Source organism: Metopolophium dirhodum, chromosome 4 (assembly GCF_019925205.1).
Source record: "Metopolophium dirhodum isolate CAU chromosome 4, ASM1992520v1, whole genome shotgun sequence".
NCBI lineage: Eukaryota > Metazoa > Arthropoda > Insecta > Hemiptera > Aphididae > Metopolophium > Metopolophium dirhodum.
Genome location: NC_083563.1, coordinates 25,592,272 through 25,617,985, shown reverse-complemented (window position 1 = coordinate 25,617,985; position 25,714 = coordinate 25,592,272). Strand labels below are relative to the sequence as shown.

Here is a 25,714-nt window from a genome sequence, read left to right as displayed (position 1 = left end):
AAAACTATTTAAAATAATTAGTTCATTAGAGAATTATTCAAAGGGTACCAGATTGTCAATGTTTAAAAAATTTGACTTAAGTTAAAATCATAAAAAAAAAATTGAAGGGAGGTGTTGGCGCCTGCAGGCATATCGATTTTAGAAAACAAAAAAAGATTTGGAAAAAAATTTAGAAAAAACTATTCAAAATATTTTGTTCATTAATCATTTTTCAAGTCAATACAAACTAGAGTTACAGTACAAATAAAAAAAATTGAAGGGAGGTGTGGGCGCCCGCAGGCAAATAGATTTTAGAAAACAAAAAAAAAAATTGGAAAAAAATTTACAGTAGAAACACACATTACGAAGTTCAAACTAAAATGTCCCGAAACTTAAACAGAAAAAACTATTCAAAATATTTAGTTCATTAATAAATTATTCAAAGGGTACCAGGTTGTCAATGTTTAAAAATTTGGCTTAAGTTAAAATCATAAAAAAAAAAAATGAAGGGAGGTGTTGGAGCCCGCAGGCATATAGATTTTAGAAAACAAAAAAAAAATTTACAGTAGAAACACACATTACGAAGTTCAAACTAAAATGTCCTGAAACTTAAACCGAAAAAACTTTTCAAAATATTTAGTTCATTAAAGAAGGATTAATCGTGGGGCACCAAGTTATCAATTTTGAAGTCAATACAAACTAGAGTTACAGTACTAAAAAAAAAAAAAATTGAAGGGAGGTGTGGGCGCCCGCAGGCAAATAGATTTTAGAAATCAAAAAAAAAAATTTACAGTAGATACACACATTACGAATTTCAAACTAAAATGTCCTGAAACTTAAACCGAAAAAACTTTTCAAAATATTTAGTTCATTAAAGAATTATTCAAAGGGTACCAGATTGTCAATGTTTAAATACTTTGGCTAGAGTTAAAATCATTAAAAAAAAATTAAAGGGAGGTGTTGGCGCCTGCAGGCATATCGATTTTAGAAAACAAAAAAAAAATTTTGAAAAAAATTTAGAAAAAACTATTCAAAATATTTTGTTCATTAATCATTTTTCAAGTCAATACAAACTAGAGTTACAGTACAAATAAAAAAAATTGAAGGGAGGTGTGGGCGCCCGCAGGCAAATAGATTTTAGAAAACAAAAAAAAAAAATTGGAAAAAAATTTACAGTAGAAACACACATTACGAAGTTCAAACTAAAATGTCCCGAAACTTAAACAGAAAAAACTATTCAAAATATTTAGTTCATTAATAAATTATTCAAAGGGTACCAGGTTGTCAATGTTTAAAAATTTGGCTTAAGTTAAAATCATAAAAAAAAGAAATGAAGGGAGGTGTTGGAGCCCGCAGGCATATAGATTTTAGAAAACAAAAAAAAAATTTGGAAAAAAATTTGGAAAAAAATTTTCAGTAGAAACACACATTACGAAGTTCAAACTAAAATGTCCCGAAACTTAAACAGAAAAAACTTTTCAAAATATTTAGTTCATTAAAGAAGGATTAATCGTGGGGCACCAAGTTATCAATTTTCAAGTCAACACAAACTAGAGTTACAGTACTAAAAAAAAAAAATTACAGTAGACACACACATTACGAAGTTCAAACTAAAATGTCCCGAAACTTAAACCGAAAAAACTATTTTAAATATTTAGTTCATTAGAGAATTATTCAAAGGGTACCAGATTGTCAATGTTTAAAAAATTTGACTTAAGTTAAAATCATAAAAAAAAAATTGAAGGGAGTTGTTGGCGCCCGCAGGCAAATAGATTTTAGAAATTGAAAAAATTGGAAAAAAATTTAGAAAAAACTATTCAAAATATTTAGTTCACTAAAGAAGGATTAATCGTGGGGCACCAAGTTATCAATTTTCAAATCAATACGAACTAGAGTTACAGTACTAAAAAAAAAAAAATTGAAAGGAGGCGTGGGCGCCCGCAGGCAAATAGATTTTAAAAATCAAAAAAAAAAATTTACAGTAGATACACACATTACGAATTTCAAACTAAAATGTCCTGAAACTTAAACCGAAAAAACTATTTAAAATATTTAGTTCATTAGAGAATTATTCAAAGGGTACCAGATTGTCAATGTTTAAAAAATTTGACTTAAGTTAAAATCATAAAAAAAAAATTGAAGGGAGTTGTTGGCGCCCGCAGGCATATCGATTTTAGAAAACAAAAAAAAAATTTGGAAAAAAATTTAGAAAAAACTATTCAAAATATTTTGTTCATTAATCATTTTTCAAGTCAATACAAACTAGAGTTACAGTACAAATAAAAAAAATTGAAGGGAGGTGTGGGCGCCCGCAGGCAAATAGATTTTAGAAATCAAAAAAAAAAATTTACAGTAGAAACACACATTACGAAGTTCAAACTAAAATGTCCCGAAACTTAAACAGAAAAAACTATTCAAAATATTTAGTTCATTAATAAATTATTCAAAGGGTACCAGGTTGTCAATGTTTAAAAATTTGGCTTAAGTTAAAATCATAAAAAAAAAAATGAAGGGAGGTGTTGGAGCCCGCAGGCATATCGATTTTAGAAAACAAAAAAAAAATTTGGAAAAAAATTTAGAAAAAACTATTCAAAATATTTTGTTCATTAATCATTTTTCAAGTCAATACAAACTAGAGTTACAGTACAAATAAAAAAAATTGAAGGGAGGTGTGGGCGCCCGCAGGCCAATAGATTTTAGAAAACAAAAAAAAAAATTGGAAAAAAATTTACAGTAGAAACACACATTACGAAGTTCAAACTAAAATGTCCCGAAACTTAAACAGAAAAAACTTTTCAAAATATTTAGTTCATTAAAGAATTATTCAAAGGGTACCAGATTGTCAATGTTTAAAAAATTTGGCTTGAGTTAAAACCATAAAAAAAAAATTGAAGGGAGGTGTTGGCGCTCGCAGGCAAATAGATTTTAGAATTTAGAAATTGGAAAAATTGTAAAAAAATTTAGAAAAAACTATTCAAAATATTTAGTTCATTAAAGAAGGATTAATCGTGGGGCACCAAGTTATCAATTTTCAAGTCAATACAAACTAGAATTACAGTACTAAAAAAAAAAAAATTGAAGGGAGGTGTGGGCGCCCGCAGGCAAATAGATTTTAGAAATCAAAAAAAAAAATTTACAGTAGATACACACATTACGAATTTCAAACTAAAATGTCCTGAAACTTAACCGAAAAAACTATTTAAAATATTTAGTTCATTAGAGAATTATTCAAAGGGTACCAGATTGTCAATGTTTAAAAAATTTGACTTAAGTTAAAATCATAAAAAAAAAATTGAAGGGAGGTGTTGGCGCCTGCAGGCATATCGATTTTAGAAAACAAAAAAAGATTTGGAAAAAAATTTAGAAAAAACTATTCAAAATATTTTGTTCATTAATCATTTTTCAAGTCAATACAAACTAGAGTTACAGTACAAATAAAAAAAATTGAAGGGAGGTGTGGGCGCCCGCAGGCAAATATATTTTAGAAAACAAAAAAAAAATTGGAAAAAAATTTACAGTAGAAACACACATTACGAAGTTCAAACTAAAATGTCCCGAAACTTAAACCGAAAAAACTATTTTAAATATTTAGTTCATTAGAGAATTATTCAAAGGGTACCAGATTGTCAATGTTTAAAAAATTTGACTTAAGTTAAAATCATAAAAAAAAAATTGAAGGGAGGTGTTGGCGCCCGCAGGCAAATAGATTTTAGAAAACATAAAAAAAAATTTGGAAAAAAATGTAGAAAAAACTATTTAAAATATTTAGTTCATTAAAGAAGGATTAATCGTGGGGCACCAAGTTATCAATTTTCAAGTCAATACAAACTAGAGTTACAGTACTAAAAAAAAAAAATTGAAGGGAGGTGTGGGCGCCCGCAGGCAAATAGATTTTAGAAATCAAAAAAAAAAATTTACAGTAGATACACACATTACGAATTTCAAACTAAAATGTCCTGAAACTTAAACCGAAAAAACTATTTAAAATATTTAGTTCATTAGAGAATTATTCAAAGGGTACCAGATTGTCAATGTTTAAAAAATTTGACTTAAGTTAAAATCATAAAAAAAAAATTGAAGGGAGGTGTTGGCCCCCGCAGGCAAATAGATTTTAGAAAACATAAAAAAAAATTGGAAAAAAATTTACAGTAGAAACACACATTACGAAGTTCAAACTAAAATGTCCCGAAACTTAAACAGAAAAAACTTTTCAAAATATTTAGTTCATTAAAGAATTATTCAAAGGGTACCAGATTGTCAATGTTTAAAAAATTTGGCTGAGTTAAAACTATAAAAAAAAATTGAAGGGAGGTGTTGGCTCTCGCAGGCAAATAGATTTTAGAATTTAGAAATTGGAAAAATTGGAAAAAAATTTAGAAAAAACTATTCAAAATATTTAGTTCATTAAAGAAGGATTAATCGTGGGGCACCAAGTTATCAATTTTCCAGTCAACACAAACTAGAGTTACAGTACTAAAAAAAAAAAAATTGAAGGGAGGTGTGGGCGCCCGCAGGCAAATAGATTTTAGAAATCAAAAAAAAAAAATTACAGTAGACTCACACATTACGAAGTTCAAACTAAAATGTCCCGAAACTTAAACAGAAAAAACTTTTCAAAATATTTAGTTCATTAAAGAATTATTCAAAGGGTACCAGATTGTCAATGTTTAAAAATTTGGGTAGAGTGAAAATCATAAAAAAAAAATTGAAGAGAGGTGTTGGTGCCCGCAGGCAAATGAATTTTAGAAAACAATAAATAAAAATGTGGAAAAAATTTTACTTTAGGAACACGCTTTAGGAGTACATGGGTACTCAGCGTACTCCTAGGTATAGCCGGTTAATCTTAAAAAATATTTTTAGATAAAAATCTACTAGAGTTCAATGAATTGAAAAAAAAATTGTTTGAGAAATCTGCGTGAAATAACACTTAACAAAAGAATACGCTGGAAGCTAAATACTGCAATACATATTAACTACAATCCAAAAACTAAGTATTGTTTATATTATAATAATACGAACAGTTATTATGATCAGAGGTGTATCACCGTAATACATGTATAAGAAAATGTATAAAAACGAATGTAATTTATAAAGGATGCAAAAAAAATAAATGAGAAAATGTCCTGCACAGACTCTACTATGTGATTGTAATTTATGAAGGACATAAAATAATGTTTAATTTAAAATAATATTGTGTTTGGCTGGGTCTACAGTCAATATTAAATTACAAACTATAAAGTCTAAATGCAAATAAAAACATAGTTTTAGTCTTTGTAAATATGTGCGGAAAAAAATTAGATTTAGTACAATGTAAAAAAATGTGGAAAGGAAACCTTGAGAATTCTTTGAAAATAGGATATTAAAACACAAAACTATATATTAAATTAAAACTATTGATTTTATACATTTTCTATTTACAATAGGTAAAGTAAGCATTGAAAACCTTATAAAATCCTAATAAAATTATATTTTGTTATATTTTAAAATACTTTTATAATTTGTTGTGTTAAAAAAATCATTATTTAATGTTGGCTGTATTTAAGTTTTTAATAACTATACTGGTACAACTCTAGCTGACAGTCTTTAAGACCGTGTTAAAAACTATGATAATTAGTTAACGTCTAATTTACTGTCCTATCCTAACCTAACCTAACATAACCAAATATTTTCTTTCATTGTTATGTTTATAATATCGAATACCATTATAGTTTGTAGGAAAAGATCATCGCAAAGCTCATGACCAGTGATTGTAGTCGTCTATCATCGCACCATAGCTTCAACTAACCATAGGTTTACCTAACTAACCTTCTTATGACTTATTAGGACACTTTGAATAAAAAGATCCTGAGTTTCAGGTTGCCGAACTTAAGTGTTTGATTATCAAGTTGATCCTTTGTTTGTTGACACCTTAACCCATGCTATGGATGAAGCCCATAGATATGGATAGTCCACGCCTATTTTAAATACATTTCAGGCCGCGTTCCCGGAGGGAAGGCAATTGAGGCGCCTTTATATTGATAGTCGATACTCGACTTGGCCTCAATTGTTTCCCTCGAAGATCAGACCGCTGATAAGACTATTATGTCCTATCCATTATGTTATATCTTTATTATCTATGATGGAGCCATACCCAGCTCACTCGTGTAAACAATTTGAAGCACATAAAAGCGATCAACGAATCTCTATCCATCTTGTAATGATAAAAAACAGAGTGCCCAATTTTAAGTGGAGCACTCTAGTTTTCATCATTACCAGCTATCCATCGACCGCCGCCCAGAAATACGGATTCCCCGACGGAACGCAACCGCCGCCCGTAACTACAGATGGCGCTATCCGAACGCGCTCCACCCGCGGGAAAAACTGAGATTTCCTTATGAAAATAACAAATTACAAGGACAAAAAGTACATATTCATAATCAGTGCATTTCAAACTATAAGATGGATACTATCGAACACTTCAAACCTGTAGCTGCATCACAAAACACAGAGAAGTGTCACACGATATTCCAATCGGGACCGGCAAGCATTGTTTTACATAAATACAGGCCGCCGACCGCCGTATCATCATTGCAAACCCTACCTACTCATGGGTAGGCCAACAATTTTAAATAACCACCCTCACCAACTTTCGTCCTACTAGTAGAGGCAAAACCCTGGTATAGTTAACGGCATAACCTTCAAAGCAAAGCAAAGCGTATCATCATCATTCTCCCCGCTGAGAAAAAGCGAATAGTGAGCCGGACGGTATTTTAATACCGCCACGAACGGACATTCTACAGTTTGTCCCGGCATATACCCTCCACCACCGCCGCAGTGAGTCGCGAGGTATATATTGTCGTTACGCGTCCACCGTTACTGAGCGCCGCCGTCCGAGCCGAGTCAGCCAGTTCCATCCGACTAACGTACGACCACCAACGGAACAGATTGTAAAAGGTCCAACACCGTTTGCCGTTTTTTTTTTATCAGCATACAGACATCCGAGCCAAGTCACACTGCTGAAGCCGCCCAGCTGTTCACGCCGGTAATAATTATATTACCGTGCTACTGATCCCGTCATAATGAACACCCGACCAAAAACCGTGAGTTTTATGTTCACGCCTTCCCCCCCCCCCCATGTTTTATGTGATCCTTTATTCAACTATTTTATCTGTACACTCGTAAGAGTATAATTAATTAATTCAAAATAAATACTGTACAACAAATTATTAAAATTGTGTCTGTATGAAAAATAATAAGTTTTTGAGAATAAACGCAACAACAATTCAACCAAAAACACCCTGCGTTTTATTTTCATTACAATCTCATATCTCAACCTTCATATTCTATGCAAAAAGTAAATTTAAGACAAATTTGTAAATCAATGCACAGTCTCTCTATTGTACTAATATTTGTGATTTCATTAATTTTCAGTATTTTGTATAGTTAGTAATGATTAGTAAACCTAACCTACTGAGGCAATCTTGAGGCATTTCCTTTTAGGAAATTAATTAAATCTTCAAACATAACTCTTAATTCAAGAGTTTGTAATTAATACAATCATAATATAATATGAGTATAGTATATTTCGTAATATTTTTTTATACTATTTACTGTTAGTGAAATATTAAGTTTGTATTTCTAATATAATATATGTTATGGTATTTATGGACGACACTTGCACCATGGCCCCTCGATATAGTAATGTGGCGACCCGGCACATCTCTTTTAGATAAATTATTAAATACTTAATCAAGTCTTCCAATTTACTAAACATTTATGTTTTGTAGATGATTTGAAGAAAAATTTAAAATTGAAGAGAGACTGTGTGAATTAACAAAATTTGTGGTATGAAATGTTTATTTGAACACCTATTATAATGTATTATATTGAACTTAAGTTAATTTTTTATAATGTACTATAGTAAACATTTGAACGTTTATTACAATATACGTATATTATACATAGATTTCAAGTATGATTTTTTTTTATAGTTACCCACCTACTACAATACTAGACACTTTATTTTTATATTTTGAAGCAATATTATATGTTTTGGATTATTTAGATCTATATAAACTAAATTTCAGACTCATAGTTTAGTATTTTAAGTTTGTATGATCAAAGTCGTGGAACCAAATTTTATCAGACTCTACTAGAATGTTGTAGTTAAATTAAACTATAATATAGGTATGTGGAATAACAGTACCTAACCTTCTATTATAATTTGTTATGAATATAATATTTTAAGTAATAACTCAAATTTAGCACTTTTACGGTACTTAATACATTTTCCTAATATTTTAACAGAAATTATGGAGCTAAAAATATAGAAATACCTATATTATGTCACGGTCCATAGTTGATAGTTTTGTTTCATTTATAATAATAATGCTTTTTAATATACTTTTTCATAAATTAATATTTATTACAGTTGGCTTTTATGATTTGTTTGAACTATTAGTACGTATTTTTTTGGGGAGATCCCTATTATTACAACACCGTTACCAATATGCGTTTTTTTTCTGGTTAGTTAATATAATTGCATGTTTTCATGATTTCTTCGTATTTATGCTTATTTTCTTAAAATGTTTTTATATTTTCGGTTCATCCGTTACCTACCTACATACCTACCTACCAAGTGTGTAAATAAAGAATTTTTTGTGTAAACCAATTTGAATTATTATTTATTAATTTAAAAAAATTTAAATAAAAACGTTTTCATTCAGTATTTTTTTGAATATTTTTTAATATTTCAGTGCATATATTTGCCTGTTTTTAGTGCATACATGCAGGCAAATATTTAACACTTTTTCATTGCATTAAATTCACATCCCTGCTAATTACTTTTGTCCAATCATAATACCTACCACAATTAATGTTAAATGTCAAATTGTCAACAATCAACTGCTTCTTCAACTTGATAACACTTAAGAGGATCAGTGGCGTATTTACGGGGGGGGGGGATATGGGGGATAGATCCCCCTTGGCCTTTTTTTTTTTTAGTCTGTTCCCATAAACCTTAATATACCTACTAGTATGCAAACCGCAACTGTAATTACCTGTAATCAGTAATCACAAATCACAACTAACGATGTATGAAATCTGATATTATTATAATTAATGAGGAGTGAATATAGGCAAAATTATACACAATCTCTTATTTCAATGGAACAAATGATAACGTTTGTCCCTGATTTGTATCCACAGTGTCATGTATTCTATTATTAGATCATAAACAAATGTACGATATTTTGATAATATGATCTAATATACCTAACCTATAGTAGGTAATATTCTATTACACAGTAATTGTTTATGATAACCATTAATCTATGCATACTATTCGGTGTTCTGTTTATACTTCATTGCTCAAATGATAATAAATTGAGTATTAAAACAACTATTTAAGAAATATTATATTAATTCGTGATTGAAAGTGATATTTTATGGTCAAATTTACTTTTATTTATATACGGTATTTTATTTTTCAATATAATTTACCTACTTTTTTCAATGACATCAAAAAAGAATACCTTGTTATCATTTTTCACAAGCAATAAAAAAATTCGAAGAGAAAATGAAAATAACGAGACTGAAGTAAGTGCTAATTTTTGTGAAATTTGAAATGTAAATTCAAGTTTTTGTGATATTTAGGTGAACTCACCAGTAAGAAAAATTACAGAAGTAAACAAGTCTGCATGTACCACAAATTCTTTAGAAAGTTTTAGTGAGGCATCGAATTCACGATTACAGCAAGTAATTAATTATTTCATTGAATATATAAAAAGTTAATTGTTCAAATTTCAAATTTGTTTACTTTGTTATTCTTAAAAAAAAACTAAATTAGTTATGCTTATATAGGTTTATATGCTTTTATGACCAGTGGTCACAGCTTATAAATTTATAACTCACTTAAATAGATCTCTTAAATTATTTAGGCATTATATTATTTATATTATATATTATTATATATTTATTAGCTTCAAATAGCATGTTTTACTTGACATATGGAAACAAATACAATTTAATAATTTGGCTTAAAAATTGTTTAATATATTCTAGTTATTATTGTGGCATTAATATAATAATATGTTTCAATTATTTATTAAAGGATGATTTTATTTGTGAAAATAATCAAACGCTCGGCAATGCTAATGACATAGGTTATTTTGTAGAATGTTTATCTTTAACAGATGCTGATAAAAAGCTTGTAAGTTACATACTAGTTGATAAATTATTTCAATACTTAACACATTAATATTTATTGAATTAGTATTTTTTTTAAATTATGCATATTTATTTTTATTTAATGTCTATATTTTAAATTTAATTTTATAATATTTATTAAAACTAATTAGTTTGTTATTTAAAATGATATTTATTCAAGGTGCTAACTAATCTATGGGTACCAGATGTTGAATATAAATTCCCATTGCTTGCAAAAAATGAAAAACGTGGCTTAAGATTTCAGCATAAATGGCTAAAAGAATTTAATTGGCTGGCGTATTCAAATGTCAAAAATGGGACATTCTGTAAATACTGTGTACTGTTTGCAAAAAATGGTGGTGTTGGAAGCCAGCCTTTGGGTAGCCTTGTTACTGTTGCTTTCAGCAACTGGAAGAAGGCAAAAGAGGTTTGATAATTTAAATGATTTATTCCAGAGACATTTGCTAAAATATTTAATACATTTTTTTTTAGACTTTTCGGGCTCGTGGAAGTTTGAAATATCATACATTGTCTGTTCTAGACTCTGAACACTTTTTAAAATAATAGAAAAAAAGGAACTGTCTATAATAGAACGCATAGATAATAATAGGTAGGTAATATTAAATGCATAATATGATAACCCTTACTTTAAAGTTTAAATTTTTGAAGTACATTGATTCTGTGAATTTGTTTAGAATGGTACAAATTGAAGAAAATAGAAGGAAAATAGGACCAATTATTGAGTGTATAATTCTATGTGGTAAAGAAGAGTTGGCTTTGAGAGGACATAGAGATTTTGGTGATATCTTAGTAGATGGTAAGCATAAATATAGAAACTAAAAACTAAATTGTATAAACTTTTACCATTTAATAATAATAATACTTAAGTATAATTAAACTGAATTATCAATGTCATATAACTATTGGACAATAATGCTCCAGTCATGCTAATTATGGATTTACAATTATTATTGTAAAAAACATGTTATTATTGTTTGCAACTTTTAACTTTTATTTTTTAGATGATTCAAGGCAAGGCCATTTCCGTGGTATTCTCAAGTACAGAGCAAAAGGAGATGAATTTTTGCGTAATGTTCTTGAGGGTTCAGGGAAACGTAATAAATATACGAGTCCAATTATACAAAATGAAATAATTCAGTCATGTAACACAATTTTACTAAGGAAACTAGTTAATGTGATTAATAAATCTAAATGTTTCTCTGTTCTGGCTGATGAAACAACCGACATATCGACTAAAGAGCAACTCAGTATATGTGTTTGATATATTGATAAAAACAATAAGTTGCATGAGAACTTTTTACGATTTTTTGAAATTGATAGCTTGACTGGTTATGACTTGGCTAACTCAATATTAAATGGTAATTGTAAATAACACATTTATGATTTATTTATTTATTCACTTTATTTATTTATATTATTTAATTACATTTTTTTGTTGGTAGGCTTAAACAGATGTGGAATTGATTGCAATTATTTATATGGCCAAGGCTATGATGGGGCCAGTAATATGGCTGGTCGATTTAAAGGAGTACAGACTATTGTGAAATCTAAATACCCCAACGCTATATAATATGTACATTGTGCAGCACATTCGCTGAATTTAGCTGTTTCAACAGCTAGTGGCATAAAACCTATCAGAAATTGTTTGGGGGTGATCGAAAAAGTTTATAATTTTTTCAATACCCCTAAAAGAAATTCTGTTCTTTTAAATACCATTGAGAATTCAAATAATGCACCCCAAGTAAAACAACTCAAACGGCTTTGTGCTACTCGTTGGATTCAACGTTATGATTCTGTAAATGATTTTTCTGAACTATTTTCATTTGTTCTCAATGCGTTAGACATTATATCTGATTGGAAAGAATCAACAGATGCTGAAATGCTTCAGAAAGCGTTAAAAGATTCAGAGTTTATGATTTCTTTGATTGTTATAAAGGTTCAGATAATATCTATTTTATATACATTTAGGTACATATATTGTGTTATTTTTAAATTTTGTTTTAGGTATTATTTTCTTATGGACTTCCGCTGTGTAAACAATTGCAAAAAGTTCAAATTGATTTGAAAAAGACAATACTCATAGTAGAAAATGTAATAGCTACTTTAAAATGTATCAGAGAAAATAATGAAATAGAATTCAAAATTATCTATAATAATGTCAAAGTAATCTTTTACTTTAATATACTGTTTAATATTTAAAATAATATTTATGATGTACCTACATCATAAATATACCCCCAAATATTTATTAATATATTACAGAAAATGGCAGATGATGTTGGAATTGAATTGCTAGAGAAAAGAATTTCTTCTAAACAAACACATAGAGCTAATCCAAATTTACAAAATCATTCTACCGAACAATACTATCGTGTAACAGTATTTTTATCATATATTGATTACTTTATATCACAACTTACTGAGCGTTTTATAAATCATAAAAGTATTTTTGAAGGTATAAACTAGTTATTACATATTTTATATTATATTTTCAAAAAAAAATCTCTATTGACATTATATTATTATAAATTATAATATAAGTACAAATACTGAATAGCTATATAAATAACTAATTTGCCAAAGTATTTTATTATTTGATATTTACTGTTATAGGGTTCGATTGCATTTTTAAAACCCAGCCATTGCCATTAGAGATAAATGACCGAGAACAATTTAATAAGCTTGTGAACATATATTCACCCGTTGTAGATAAATTCAATAGCATAGCCGAATTTAATATGTGGAAAACAAAACTATTTACAGATAATATCATTCTTAGTTCAGGATTACAGGCATTAGAAATTTGTGATAAAGAATTTTATCCCAACATTTACATGTTGATAAATATATTTTGTACGCTTCCAGTGTCAACAACAACTCCTGAACGATCAATTCTCTAATTTAAAAAGAATTAAAACTTATCTCAGGAATAGTATGAATGAAGTAAATTTGCAGATTTTAAATTATGATATATTATTGAAAGTATTTATAAAATTGTGTATTTCATTGTTATTATAGACTAGACTGAATGGATTGGCTCTATTAGCATGCCATACAGAAACAAAGATTACACCAGATGAAGTCATTGATGAATTGTCTCTGAAAAATAGAAGACTGGAGTTTGTTTTGTAAAATCACTGCAAATAAATGGCTATATGTGCCTATGTGTTATATATACCTATGTAGATAATAGATATCAATGATCAATATAATTATATGATATTTTACATTTTTACAGAACAAATTATTAATTAGCTAAATATTTTATAAATTTATTTCATTGTGTTGATTATTATAAATCTATATTAAGCTATTAATATATTTTTTATTCATTAGATTATTATGTTAAACTTAAAATGCTATTCATTGATTAATATTGTCTTTTAAAATACCTATACTTGATTAGTGATTAAAAATTAGGGATTAGCAAAAAAAAAAAAGTCTTGCATGACTGGTTTCTTTGAAAATGTATTTCTAATTTCTATATCCCCCCCCCCTCAAGAAAATCCTAAATACGCCACTGAAGAGGATGTCAGATTTTTAGCGCACCATTTATTTCTCTCTCTGACCCACGCACAATCATTTTAGTGTTTTCTTAATCGTACATTTGGTATGCTACGCGTGGGTCAAAGATGGAAAACAAATAGTGCGCTGACATCCCAACCAGCAACAAGTTTACACGAGTGAGCTGGGTATGGCTCCATCATAGATAATAAAGATATGGATAGGACATAATGGTCTTATCATCGGTCTTCGAGGGGAACAATTGAGGCCAAATAAAGTATACCTATATCGAGTATCGACTATCAATATAAAGGAGCCTCAATTGCCTTCCCCTCCGGGAACGCGGCCTGAAATGTATTTAACATAGGCGTGGACTATCCATGGTGTCAACAATCAAAGGATCAACTTGATAATCAAACAATTAAGTTTGGCAACCTGCAACTCAGGATCTTTTTATTCAAAGTGTCCTAATGAGTCATAAGAAGGTTAGTTAAATAAACCTATGGTTAGTTGAAGCTATGGTGATGATAGACGACTACCATCACTGGTCGTGAGCTTTGTGATCTTTTCCTACTAACCATCAAGGTATTCGATATTGTAAACATAACAATGAAAGAAAATATTTATCAACTGATTACGTTAAGTATTACCTACACATTGTTAACATAACTATTCTACCTTTACACTTTTTCTTCCCCCGTCATTCACAGCTATATACAGGTTCAGCCACTCTCATTCCACTCCTCCATATGATCGGTATTCTGTCTATCCATCTCTTCTTCAGTCTTCCCGCCCCTCATTTCCCCCTAAATTAACTTCTATAGCCACTCTCACTATCTCTTATCATACAGTGACCGAACCACCTAAACCTATTCTCTCTTGTTTTCACTACAATATGTACACTACCCTTAATTAATTAATTTCTTATTCTATCCTCTTTTGTACCTTAACACCTAACTTATTATTCTCATATCTGCTACCCTCACTCCACTTACCTACCCTAACCTTACATTTCTTTTTCATCTTTCCCTTTCATACACCAAACATTCTGAAATCCTGTTGACCCATTTCCTTATCTTCGCCATATCACACACTTCCTAAATCCTATTCACTCAGTCTCTAGTTACCTACAAGTCATCGTACTTGATTCTCGGTGAAAATATTTAAATATCATTGAGCGAATTCCCTACTCGAAATAATTACTTAAAAAAATAACATACCTCGCCAATTTTCTAATTTTTAACACGACTCTATTGATAGCCGGAATAGTGTTATACCAGTATAATTACAATACAAATATTGAAAAATTTCGGGCAATACATCCTTTGATCAATTAACAATAATAAAAAAAAACTTACTGAGAAATAAGAAAATACATACCCCGTGACGGAATCAAAACTGCTACGGAACTTAGTCTTCGAAGCACTGAAACGTTCACACATTTCAATCTGCTTATGATATAATATTATTCCCAGTTTGAAAATTTTCACTGACGAATACCATTTCTGAAATAACACGCATCTTATGCAGTAAAATGTTCAACAATATTCTAATGACCTATTCGTTACAGTCTACAGATATTATATAAACCTACCAATAAATACCTAATATTAATTTTTATTACACAGAGTTTGTATTTTTAAATGTTGTATTCAAGGATTTATAATTTTTATTTTTATACCTAACAAAAATTACATTTATTCACAAGTCAGTTATCAACTAGAACTCGACTACGAGTAAGACAGCGTTTGGATTGTTCGGACTGGCGAATAATTTATTATTATTATACATTGCGCCTTTGGTAGGTAGTAAACGTATATGCTTCTACGTTACTGAGTTAACAGATTTTCCGTGACAATAAAAATTTAATTCAAGTCTAAAAAGTAAGTAAATGTAAGCCCCAAAATAATATGAAAATAAACTAACACAACAATCGCTTAAAAATTAATTTAATTCAAATAATGAGATGAACCTTATTAGACCATTTAAATTTTCCAGAACAAGCCCCCAGTTGGTCGCATGCCAATTTTAACCATAACTAGACCATAAGTTTATAGACATTCTATAATGCATTATCCTGCCGGTGGCCCTAGACACTGTTGGGGAAATAATATTTCTTTAGTAATTAAATTACGATACGAATTATAAGTTACGTAGGTACTTATCCAATACTCGGCTACCAGAATTTAAATTAAAGAATGTGATATACCTAGGTAACCTATCGATCGATTCTAAAACAGAAACTTAACCTAGGTACAAATAATATCATAATATCAAATAGTGAAATGTGAAAATTTGAAGAAAATTTCCTATAGGTATATCCCGTAAAACCCCCAAAATAAAACGTACGTTTGAGGTGTTCTCTTAAAACCCAAATGTTTAATACCCGTATCCGTATGGCGTATGCGTCGAAAATGTATGTTTCACATTTAACGAAAACTAAAACTATCGTGACGGAACGGAATTACGAAGAACGTATAAGACAAAAATAATCGTCACCAAGTGGTAGGTATAATTTGCTATGTACTTACAAATCATATTAAATAACATTAATCATTATGTATTTTCTTATTTTATTAGGTATAGGTATAAAAACCTACCTTCCTACTTATAAAACCATTGCCTAATCATTGATTTCAAATTTTAAAAATTATTCTACTATAACAATAAATTAACAGTTGTAGGCAAAGTATTATAATTTAAGGTATTTTTCATAATATCTTAATTTTTGTACACCTATAACAACTGGATTTTAAAAACTACTCTACGCCTAGCGAGTATATAAGTTTGTCTGACAATAAATATTTACATTAAGTCTACCGCGTCAACAGAGTAGAAGAACAAAACTTACGTAATTATTTATTATTCCGGCGAAACGCGTTCCCTTCGAGTGTATAATATTGTCTAGTGTCAGAGCTGTGCATCTCCGCCAAGGAAAATGCATATCTCCGATCCAAAAGTTCAGTCTGGATGTATTGAGATTAATGACATTTATAAAAATAGGCACCTAGCTTAATAACCAGAATGGAACGAAATATGTGAGTACGTATTGGAATCGCTGTTCGTCTCAGACGATTGTCATTTGCCATAGATTATTTATAATTATAACCTCACCGTCCTAATCATAGCAAATATATATATGGTCCTAACCGATGGATGATGGATATTTTTACATTATCTTCAAAAAAACATTTATTTGTTTCTATGCGGTAAATTGAATTCAAATTTACAATATAGATAACGGTTTTTTTACTTGGTTTATTAACAAATTCTAATTGATATAAAATAATAATTAAATAAAAATAGTTTTATTGATCCCAATACTTAAAAATAATGTTTCAAATAAAATAATAAAAAGAATTTAAGAAATATTTTAAAATAAAAAACTTCGACAGTAATTCCATATTGGCAAGTGTTGTTTTCTATAGCTGAAAACTGAATAGTTATAGTATCGAACATAATGGGTACGTAAAAAATAGAAATATAAGTAAAATAAATTACCTTTATTTAATTGTATTTAATTTTTTTTTAATAAGTTTTTATAAAATTGACTTCAACCCATATAAATGTTCTAATTTTATTTTTCAATTCGTTGATAATATATGAAACGAATTTTTTGCTTGGAAAGCAATGTCATAGAAAATTCAGAAAATGCAGTTTATATTTAAATCCGTGGCCTAATTGTAAATAATAATTTCTGATGCATTGATGCTGAAGATTAAGGGGGTGGACAATCAGTCGTACCGAAATCGAACATCTTAAACACTTAATATAAACAATTTTTCACACACGCGTCATGGTATGAAAATAAAAAATATTTATAATTCATATTTATACCGATTTTCTACCGATTTATGCCGATCTTCTATATTAATAATAATTATAAATATATAGCAATAACAAATCATTTTTGAATAGCGGCCCACCGGAAAGTTCCCAGTATCCCGCCGGCTCAGTCCACCCCTGGTTCATATTGTAACCAAATAATCTATTATAAACACAGTTACTTTTTACAGATATTATAAGTTAAAATTTGGACGAAATTACATATTAAAACCAAGAATAACGATTTTAGTTATTTTGTTGTAATTTAAAAATAGTAGGTATTCGCGGATTTATGAAACTTTTAGAGTATATTATTATAATATATATACACGATGACACTTTCAAATGTAATTTTTTAGGCAAAAATGACTTTATCCTACTAAATTGTATGTACTAATGCCTAATAATAAAATAAATTACTTTAATCTCAATATTATTTATTAGTTAACGATGTCTTTGCTCAGAATCGTTTTTCGTTTGTTCGTTTTGTATTTTAATAATTTATCCATGGATATATTATTATTACTAATAATTATAGTAGGTGTGTTTGTTCTATTTCATTAATTTATTTAATACTATACCAATAAATGTATACGTCCCTAATCCCTATGATATAGAATATAGACATTAGGTGAACAATAGAAGTTAAGTATGTGACACTAAATTAATAGTTACCTATAACTTATAACGTTGTATTTGGAAAAAAAATTATCAGTTATTAATTAAAATTGTATCTTATGACTATTATCAGTTATAAGCTATAACATATATTTCTATAAATTAAACCAAAACATATATATATTAAGTACCTTATATAGGTAAGCTCCTATTAATTATAATAATTCTACGAACAGGGACTGGAAAAACGACGACGACGTTTATATCTCGCGTATTTTATACATTTCTAACTAAAATATGCGCATACAACACTTGGATAGCACATTTTTCGTGACATTAAATATTTATTTTAAGTCTTAAAAGTAAATTTAAGCCCCAAAAGAATATAAAAACAAACTTACTTTAATTATCGACTCTTTCGGCGGAATCCGTGACGTGTGTGAACTGTGACACCCATGAGGAAACGCTCCAGATTACGGAACTTAGAATATTGTAATTTATGAAAAATAAAATTATACGAAACGCAGTAAGTTTTTTGCTCAAATTTTCGTTGCTTATTGAAATTTTAGAATTTTTAATCGACTGTGTCTTCTGCAACGACTTGGAGATTTGCCATAGATAAATAAATAAATTATATAGATATTATACTATAGGTACGTCAATATGATGAATCCACGGATATAATATAATGCAACTTTTTATATCAAAGAGTTCCGTGTTAAGGACCAATTTGTTTATTGAAATTTGATATGACAATAAAACCAAAATAGTTTATAATTTTGAATTTGAATTATAATAATATGATATAAGTATTATTTAAATTATTATTTTAGTTTATCAATTTAATTATTGATTAAGGTGGTGAATAGATATCAGAAGCACAAGAATTTTTTTATAAGAGTATATTGTATTTTATGAATTATTAAATAAAAATGTGATTACTGGATTTTAGAGTTAACATAAAGCCAAACGTATACAGTAAATTCATCAAATACCATAATACCAACTAGATTTCTGAAATTCTAAGTATATAATTTTAGATTCTGAGCGGATCGATGACTGTATTAATTTTATAATGATGTGTTCTTAATTTTTTTTAAATTTTTAAATTATTTGTATTTATTTGTTAATAATAATTAAAACTTAAATATTAGCAGTAATCTTGTTCCTTTCACAAAATGTTTTTTAATTATTTTTAATTTAATTTACATTTATACGTTTGGCATTTATCCCAAAGTGATCTCTTAATTCAATTATGATTTAATAGTTACATTCTCGGTTACATTAATTGGATTATAAATTAGAATAAACTAAAGTTTCCAGCTTCTACTACAACATTATTTTATATTTTATTTTATGTTATTATTTTTTTAAATGCAGTCTGCACCTTGTGTTGGTGATTTTACACGTAATATAAAAAATGTATACTAGTGATGAGTAGGTTAGGTTACCAACCTGATTGTTTAATCAAATTATTTTCACGATTTCAATAAAAAAATATCTATGAAGTAAAACATCCGCATTTCTATTAACTATAAATTCATAATTGTATGAACTATACATGTTACATATATTTTTCGAAAAAATGATTTCTGTATTGTTATATTATATTATAATGAAATTAATAATTATAGTAAAATATATAATTGCAAGACATTTAATACCTATATCTATAGCCATCTATAGGGTATAAACTACACTAAAAAAGCTGTAAGTATGCTAATAAAATATATGGGGTGTATAATGTATTTATGTATATAAAAATATAAAATATAAAGATTAATAATATTATATTGTTTTAAATATATCGCGCAAACCTAAAAGTGATACCCGGCGTATAGTATAACATGCAAAAAGTTGCGTATTAAACTTAACTAACCTATAACGAAGACGGTCTCGCGTATTTTATACATTGCGCTTTTGGGATTAAACTTATAAATGCTTCTACGTAACCCAGTTAACAGATTGTCCGTGGCAATAAATATTTAATTTAAGCCTAAAAAGTAAATGTAAAATAGTAATAATATGAAAACAAACTTACGCGTAAGCATCGACTCTTCCGGTGAAACCTGGCTAGAGTGCCGCCGTCACCGAAGAAACTATCTTTATCCATCTTCATCTCGCTCTGAACTGAAACTTGAAAGTATCAAAATATTTTATGAAAATAACCTGAATACCTGATCATAACGAAATGTGTGAGTTTGTGTTAGAACTTACATTATAATGTATACGGCTCATAACTGTCGGTCTATATCGATGGCTTATTACTTATTTGTTCACTGAAATTATTAAAATTGTTTATCGTCGCCGACGAATGTCGACAATTGACGATTGCCATAGATATTATAAAATATATTATTTACTATGATAAATCCATAGAACTTTATATTATACTAAGTATCTATACAGTCTATTGATAAATATTAAATCGAATGTACTTTTACAGAAAGTACTTTGTGATCAGCAATGTACCTATTCTGGTTATCTATTTCAGTTATAGTTTGCATGCCAAATGACTACCGGGATTTAAATAAAAAAATGTGATTTATAGGTAATCTATTGGCTATTGATCTATTATAAAATAGAAATTTAACCTATACCAATAATATCACGTTTTAACAAAATCAATTTTAGTTTTTGGTGTAACTTTAAGTCAAATGATCGTATAGATAGCTAAGGTACATGCAATTTCCCCTGATTGTTTATAATAGCATTTTCTATACACCACCAAAATATTTTGACTTGTTTTGGCTGTTTGCGGGCATTTTCAGTTTCCATTTTTTTTAGTTTTATTTTCTATAAATGTCAATAAAGTTTTAGTAGTGGGGTCAAAAAGCATGAACATTTAATAAAAGGCTCCTGATATATTGTTACAATAACATGTGAAATTTTTAAAATAAATAGGCACAATTTATGAACTTTAAAATTGAAAAATGATATTTCAACTTTTGTAGCTAAGGTTTGAAATTTGAAAACAAAGTTCCACGTAAATAGATTATTCTGTAACCAAAAAATCTAAAAAATTTTTTTAGAAAAAACACATTTTTTCTTATACCTAGTTATTTTATATTTTTATAATCAAATTGGACGAAATCAGATATTTAAACAAAGAAGAACGATTGTAGTTCGTGCTATACCTATTTTAAAAATATTATTCGTGGGTAATTGAAACGACTAAAATATATTATTATATACAAATATGACAATAAACAAATAATAATAATTCAACTTAACCGTATCTATTCATACGTTGCAGATCACAAAGATTTCTGTAAAAGAACACACAATTTATCAATTGACCATATAGGTACTGAGTATTATATAAGTTTAATGGATTTATCATAATATACCTAATATATTTTGTATCATCTATGATAATCGCCAATAATTATCGACATTAGTCGGAAACGATTAACAATTCTTTGATAATTTCGGTGAACAAAAAAAATAAAATGAGCCAACAATAGACGGACAGTTTGTTAAGCAGTAGGAATATATAATATTAAAATATAAGTTTATACCACGAACTCGCACATTTGAGTGCGTTCAGGTTATTTTCATAAAATAGATACTTTCAAATTTCAGTTCAGAGTACTTTTTAAACTTGAATTATATATTTATTGCCACGGACAATCTTTTTACTGGATGACGTATCGTCATCTGGTATGTGGTGATGGAATCACTAGAAAAAATTATGTAAATAAAAATTTAAAAAACAACAAAATACCAGGTACTCAATTTGAAGCTTCTAACGCAAAGACCATACTGTGGCATCCACTCACTTCCGTCGCAAGATACCTAGATTGCATTGCTATACACAATATATGAATTATGTAGGTATCCTAGCTGGGCCCTATCTAGTTGATGTTATGAACTGTGAATTATTGCTTGTCAATGAATGGTTTTATAGAATGACACACAGAGTTTAAAATCACGATAATTATTATATGATAAAAATAAAATAAATCAAACATTTAATAATTGTAATATATTTTTCTTAATCAATTATATAACATACATTTTATCTATGTCATTATAGGACCATCAAGAACAGGTTTATCCACAAATTTCACGGACAAATCTTGAGATGTACCTTCAAGTTCTAATATCACTAGTGTATTGGCATAAGGTGATGGTTTTAAAAAAGGAGCTGGCACATAAAGTGTAACTTGAGGTCCACCAAGTGGCCAATACCGACCAAGGTTTACATTGTTTAAAAACACTACACCCTGTAAATATCGAATATTATTTTTTAAATTGTAAATATGTGGATAAAAGTCGACTTAACAGTATTAACTTGTAAGAACACACCTTTGTCCAGCCTGAAGTGTCCAAATAAGTGTCTAAACATTTTGTATAGTTAACTGTTAATGTAAACTGTGTTTTATAAAATGCTGGTAATTTAACACTGTTGACGTTTTCAACTGATTTGATTGAAGAAATCCATGATGTACCATTCAAAGGATATGCAGTCATTTTCCAAGGGCTTAATATTTTATTTCCGAGAATCACTTGATCAAAAATTCCCTAGAAAATATAATTAGTATTATTTTACATACAATATTTTAATTCAGTAATTATACTCAGTTGGTAGTTAAAATAAATATAATACAATCTAATTCAGTGATTGTAAATATTACCACTTTTGTTTCTATAAAGGTAATGTAACCACTCGCCAGTCTGTACACAATTTATCAAATATTAACTTCTATGGTAACTGGTAAGCATTATATTATACTATAATACTATAGTATACTATTATAAATTATACTATTTCACAGTGTTGGGAAGGAACGCGTTCCTTGAGGAACGCGTTCCTGGAACGCGTTCCTTTTATAGGAACGAAGCTCGGAACGCGTTCCATTTAAAATATAGGAACGAGGAACGGGAACGAGTTCCTATTTTGAAGGAACTTGAACGAAAATTTCCGTTCCTCAAATAATGAAAAAATTTTAACACGTTGAGTGCCACAGTATATTTTATGAAGCGCATATAGTGTGTTTCCGCGCCAAAACTGAGCCGCGACGCCGTCGGTCGACTACGTGTCGTGTTCCGGGTCGTTTCCGGTTCCGCGCGCCAAATTAGTTCTTCTCAAACAAAACAAAATGTCAGTATAAAAATATTTTTTCAAATAAATTGAATTAAAAAAAAAAACAGATTGTTGTATCATACTATGTCCTATACTCCTATGGGCTATAAGCCTATAACCTATAGCATGTCTCTATGTGTGGTGTATCGTGTATAGTACACACTATACACTGTATACTATACTACTATAGTAATATAAATGTATAATATTATGCAATTATGCAATATGAATGTATATATATAAAGTTTCAAGTCTACGCTATACAACTTTTGAATTATAACAAAAAAAATCTAAGACAAATCATTTTTGTTAAAAATCGGTGCTCCTAGAAAGGAGTGAGTTAACCGATTTCAGTGGTGGTCAATGGTGTTTTTTGCGAAAAATTTTTAAGTCAGAAATAATCGGTTAACTCTCTTGGTTCGATTATTTCTGACTTAAAAATTGTTCGCAAAATACACCATTGACCACCACTCAAATTGCAAAAAAAGGAACATGAAGGAACGGGAACGCGTTCCTTTTTAAAAAGGAACGGGAACGCGTTCTTATTTCGGGACAGGAAAGAGGAACGGGAACGAGTTCCTTTCTTACAGTAGGAACGAGGAACGGGAACGAGTTCCTTTTTAAAAGGAACTTTCCCAACACTGCTATTTCAGTCTCAGACCATGAATAAAATAATTTATTGTCAGCTATTATTACCTTCCTATCTTCAATTAAGTCTCCAAAATTCATCCTTCCCTGATTCTCAATTAAAATGCTTAGGTTTTGAACAGTACGGTTAATGTTTAAGCTTATTGTAGTATTAGCTTTCAACCGATTCATAGTACCCACTTGTACCTAAAAAAAAATTTGAACACTCATGTTTCTAAAACTATAACTGCAATGTAACTCTACTTGATCCAGGTAAATGATTGCTCGATCTCTAACTGTGTTCACAGTTAGGTTTACTGGATTTTCAACATTTTTTTGATCATCTGTTAATGTTGTTTCATACATTACAAAACCAGTGTTAATATCTAAGTCCTCAAACGGTAAAGGAACATCACTGATCACTGGTTTAATACGTTGAGCAACCTTTTCAAATATGCTAACCAAAGGTCTTAAATAGAATTTTCCATAGGCACCTTTGGGTGCAGGATTTGGTGATATCTCGTTTGTCACAGCATATTTCTTAAAAATAATTAATTAATAAACTGTATATGTATATTGGATAGTTAACTGTTATTAAAACTCACGGCTTCTTCAAGTGTCTGTTTAATTTTGAAATACTTTTCTGTAGGGTCTACAGCTTCATCCAATGGAGCATTATAATCGTATGAGGTCAACTGTGGTAAGTATCCAATACTTTCTTTGGTGTCATTTGTATTCGCTCCCGATGTGAATCCAAAATTTGTACCGAAAATTTTAAACGAAGCATTAATTGCCAACATTACTTTCATTTGTTTTACAACATCGATGGGGTTGACTATAGATACTGATTCTTGCCAATGAGTTAACCAACCGGGATAGAACTCTGAGTTCACTAGTGGACCTCCTTTTTGAACCTTTCTCATGAAGTCAAAACATTGAGAAGGTAAAACAAACATATAAAAATATACTATAATTCAAATCTGCAATAAATTTAATATTTATTAATTCAATTTTATAAATTGGCACGTCTTTCAGTGTTTTGATGATATTTTTAAATTTTTTCACACACCAAATAATCTACTTTGACTTTTTGTAATACTAACCGTTTGATGAAATTCCAAAATCTACAGTTGCGTATACTTCTGGAATAACGCCACAGTCAAAGTATGACTGACCACATCCATCAATTGTAAAAAGCGCAGCCTTATTTTCTATATAACTCCTAAATAAATCACGTATCCATAATTTATACCCAGAATCGAAGGCATAAAAACTTCCATACTCATTTTCTACCTAATGAAATTTATATATATTTTTTTCATCCTTGATTGACAATAGAACATTAAAGATATCTACCAGGCAATCAGAAAAAAATTCCCAAAATATTAAAAAAATAATTTCTGAAAAAATTTCTAACGCTGTATAAGAACAAATAAATGTGGAATTGTGAAAATACAAAAACAAAAATGATTATATATACTTACTCGTTATTAGTTATTACTTGTTAAATTCCTGTTCGGTTTTTAATGTAGTATTAAAATATAATTTTGATCTGCAACATCATATTATGATTCAAGTTATTAACTTTGCTTATTAAAACTGCTTAGTACTGCTTACTTTCAACTTTTATCACTATTTTGTCACTAAGTCAATAACGTTCCGAAAAGTGCAAAAACTAGGATTTACCACATTGTGACTAAAGTGATGAGTACTGACTGTTTTAAAACACTAATACCTTAAATATATCTTTAACATTAATTTAAATATCACAGTTGGATTAATTTAATTATACCTTAACGGAACCAGTACCGGTTTTTCAAATTTTCCTCAATTCTATAAAATTTGAAAATTATTACGAAGTTCAAA

General features: G+C 29.0%; 2 protein-coding genes and 1 pseudogene across 2 annotated transcripts; 2 read left to right on the top strand and 1 right to left on the bottom strand.

Moving 5' to 3' along the window:
• Nucleotides 1-9,312: 9,312 nt before the first annotated feature.
• On the top strand, nt 9,313-10,282 carry LOC132943294 (uncharacterized). Its single transcript, XM_061012226.1, has 3 exons — nt 9,313-9,555; nt 9,613-9,714; nt 10,070-10,282. The coding sequence occupies exons 1-3, from the start codon at nt 9,472-9,474 to the stop codon at nt 10,214-10,216; spliced, it is 333 nt and encodes a 110-aa protein (XP_060868209.1). The 5' UTR covers nt 9,313-9,471; the 3' UTR covers nt 10,217-10,282.
• Nucleotides 10,283-10,756: 474 nt separating this feature from the next.
• Nucleotides 10,757-13,596, top strand: LOC132943293 (52 kDa repressor of the inhibitor of the protein kinase-like; annotated as a pseudogene).
• Nucleotides 13,597-22,137: 8,541 nt separating this feature from the next.
• Nucleotides 22,138-24,782, bottom strand: LOC132943233 (beta-galactosidase-like). Its single transcript, XM_061012121.1, has 5 exons — nt 24,454-24,782; nt 24,113-24,388; nt 23,918-24,055; nt 22,444-22,659; nt 22,138-22,361 (listed from the first exon to the last, which is right to left on the bottom strand). Exons 1-5 carry the CDS (start codon nt 24,769-24,771, stop codon nt 22,158-22,160), a joined length of 1,152 nt encoding a protein of 383 aa, XP_060868104.1. The 5' UTR covers nt 24,772-24,782; the 3' UTR covers nt 22,138-22,157.
• Nucleotides 24,783-25,714: the final 932 nt, after the last annotated feature.

Coding starts and splice junctions, on each gene's coding strand:
- LOC132943233 (XM_061012121.1), bottom strand. CDS start 24,771: ATGAGAAAGGTTCAAAAAGGAGGTCCACTAGTGAACTCAGAGTTCTAT. Junction 24,389..24,453: donor AACAGACACTTGAAGAAGCC/GTGAGTTTTAAT, acceptor ATTATTTTTAAG/AAATATGCTGTGACAAACGA. Junction 22,660..23,917: donor ACTTAATTGAAGATAGGAAG/GTAATAATAGCT, acceptor TATATTTTCTAG/GGAATTTTTGATCAAGTGAT.
- LOC132943294 (XM_061012226.1), top strand. CDS start 9,472: ATGACATCAAAAAAGAATACCTTGTTATCATTTTTCACAAGCAATAAA. Junction 9,556..9,612: donor ATGAAAATAACGAGACTGAA/GTAAGTGCTAAT, acceptor TGTGATATTTAG/GTGAACTCACCAGTAAGAAA. Junction 9,715..10,069: donor CGAATTCACGATTACAGCAA/GTAATTAATTAT, acceptor TATTTATTAAAG/GATGATTTTATTTGTGAAAA.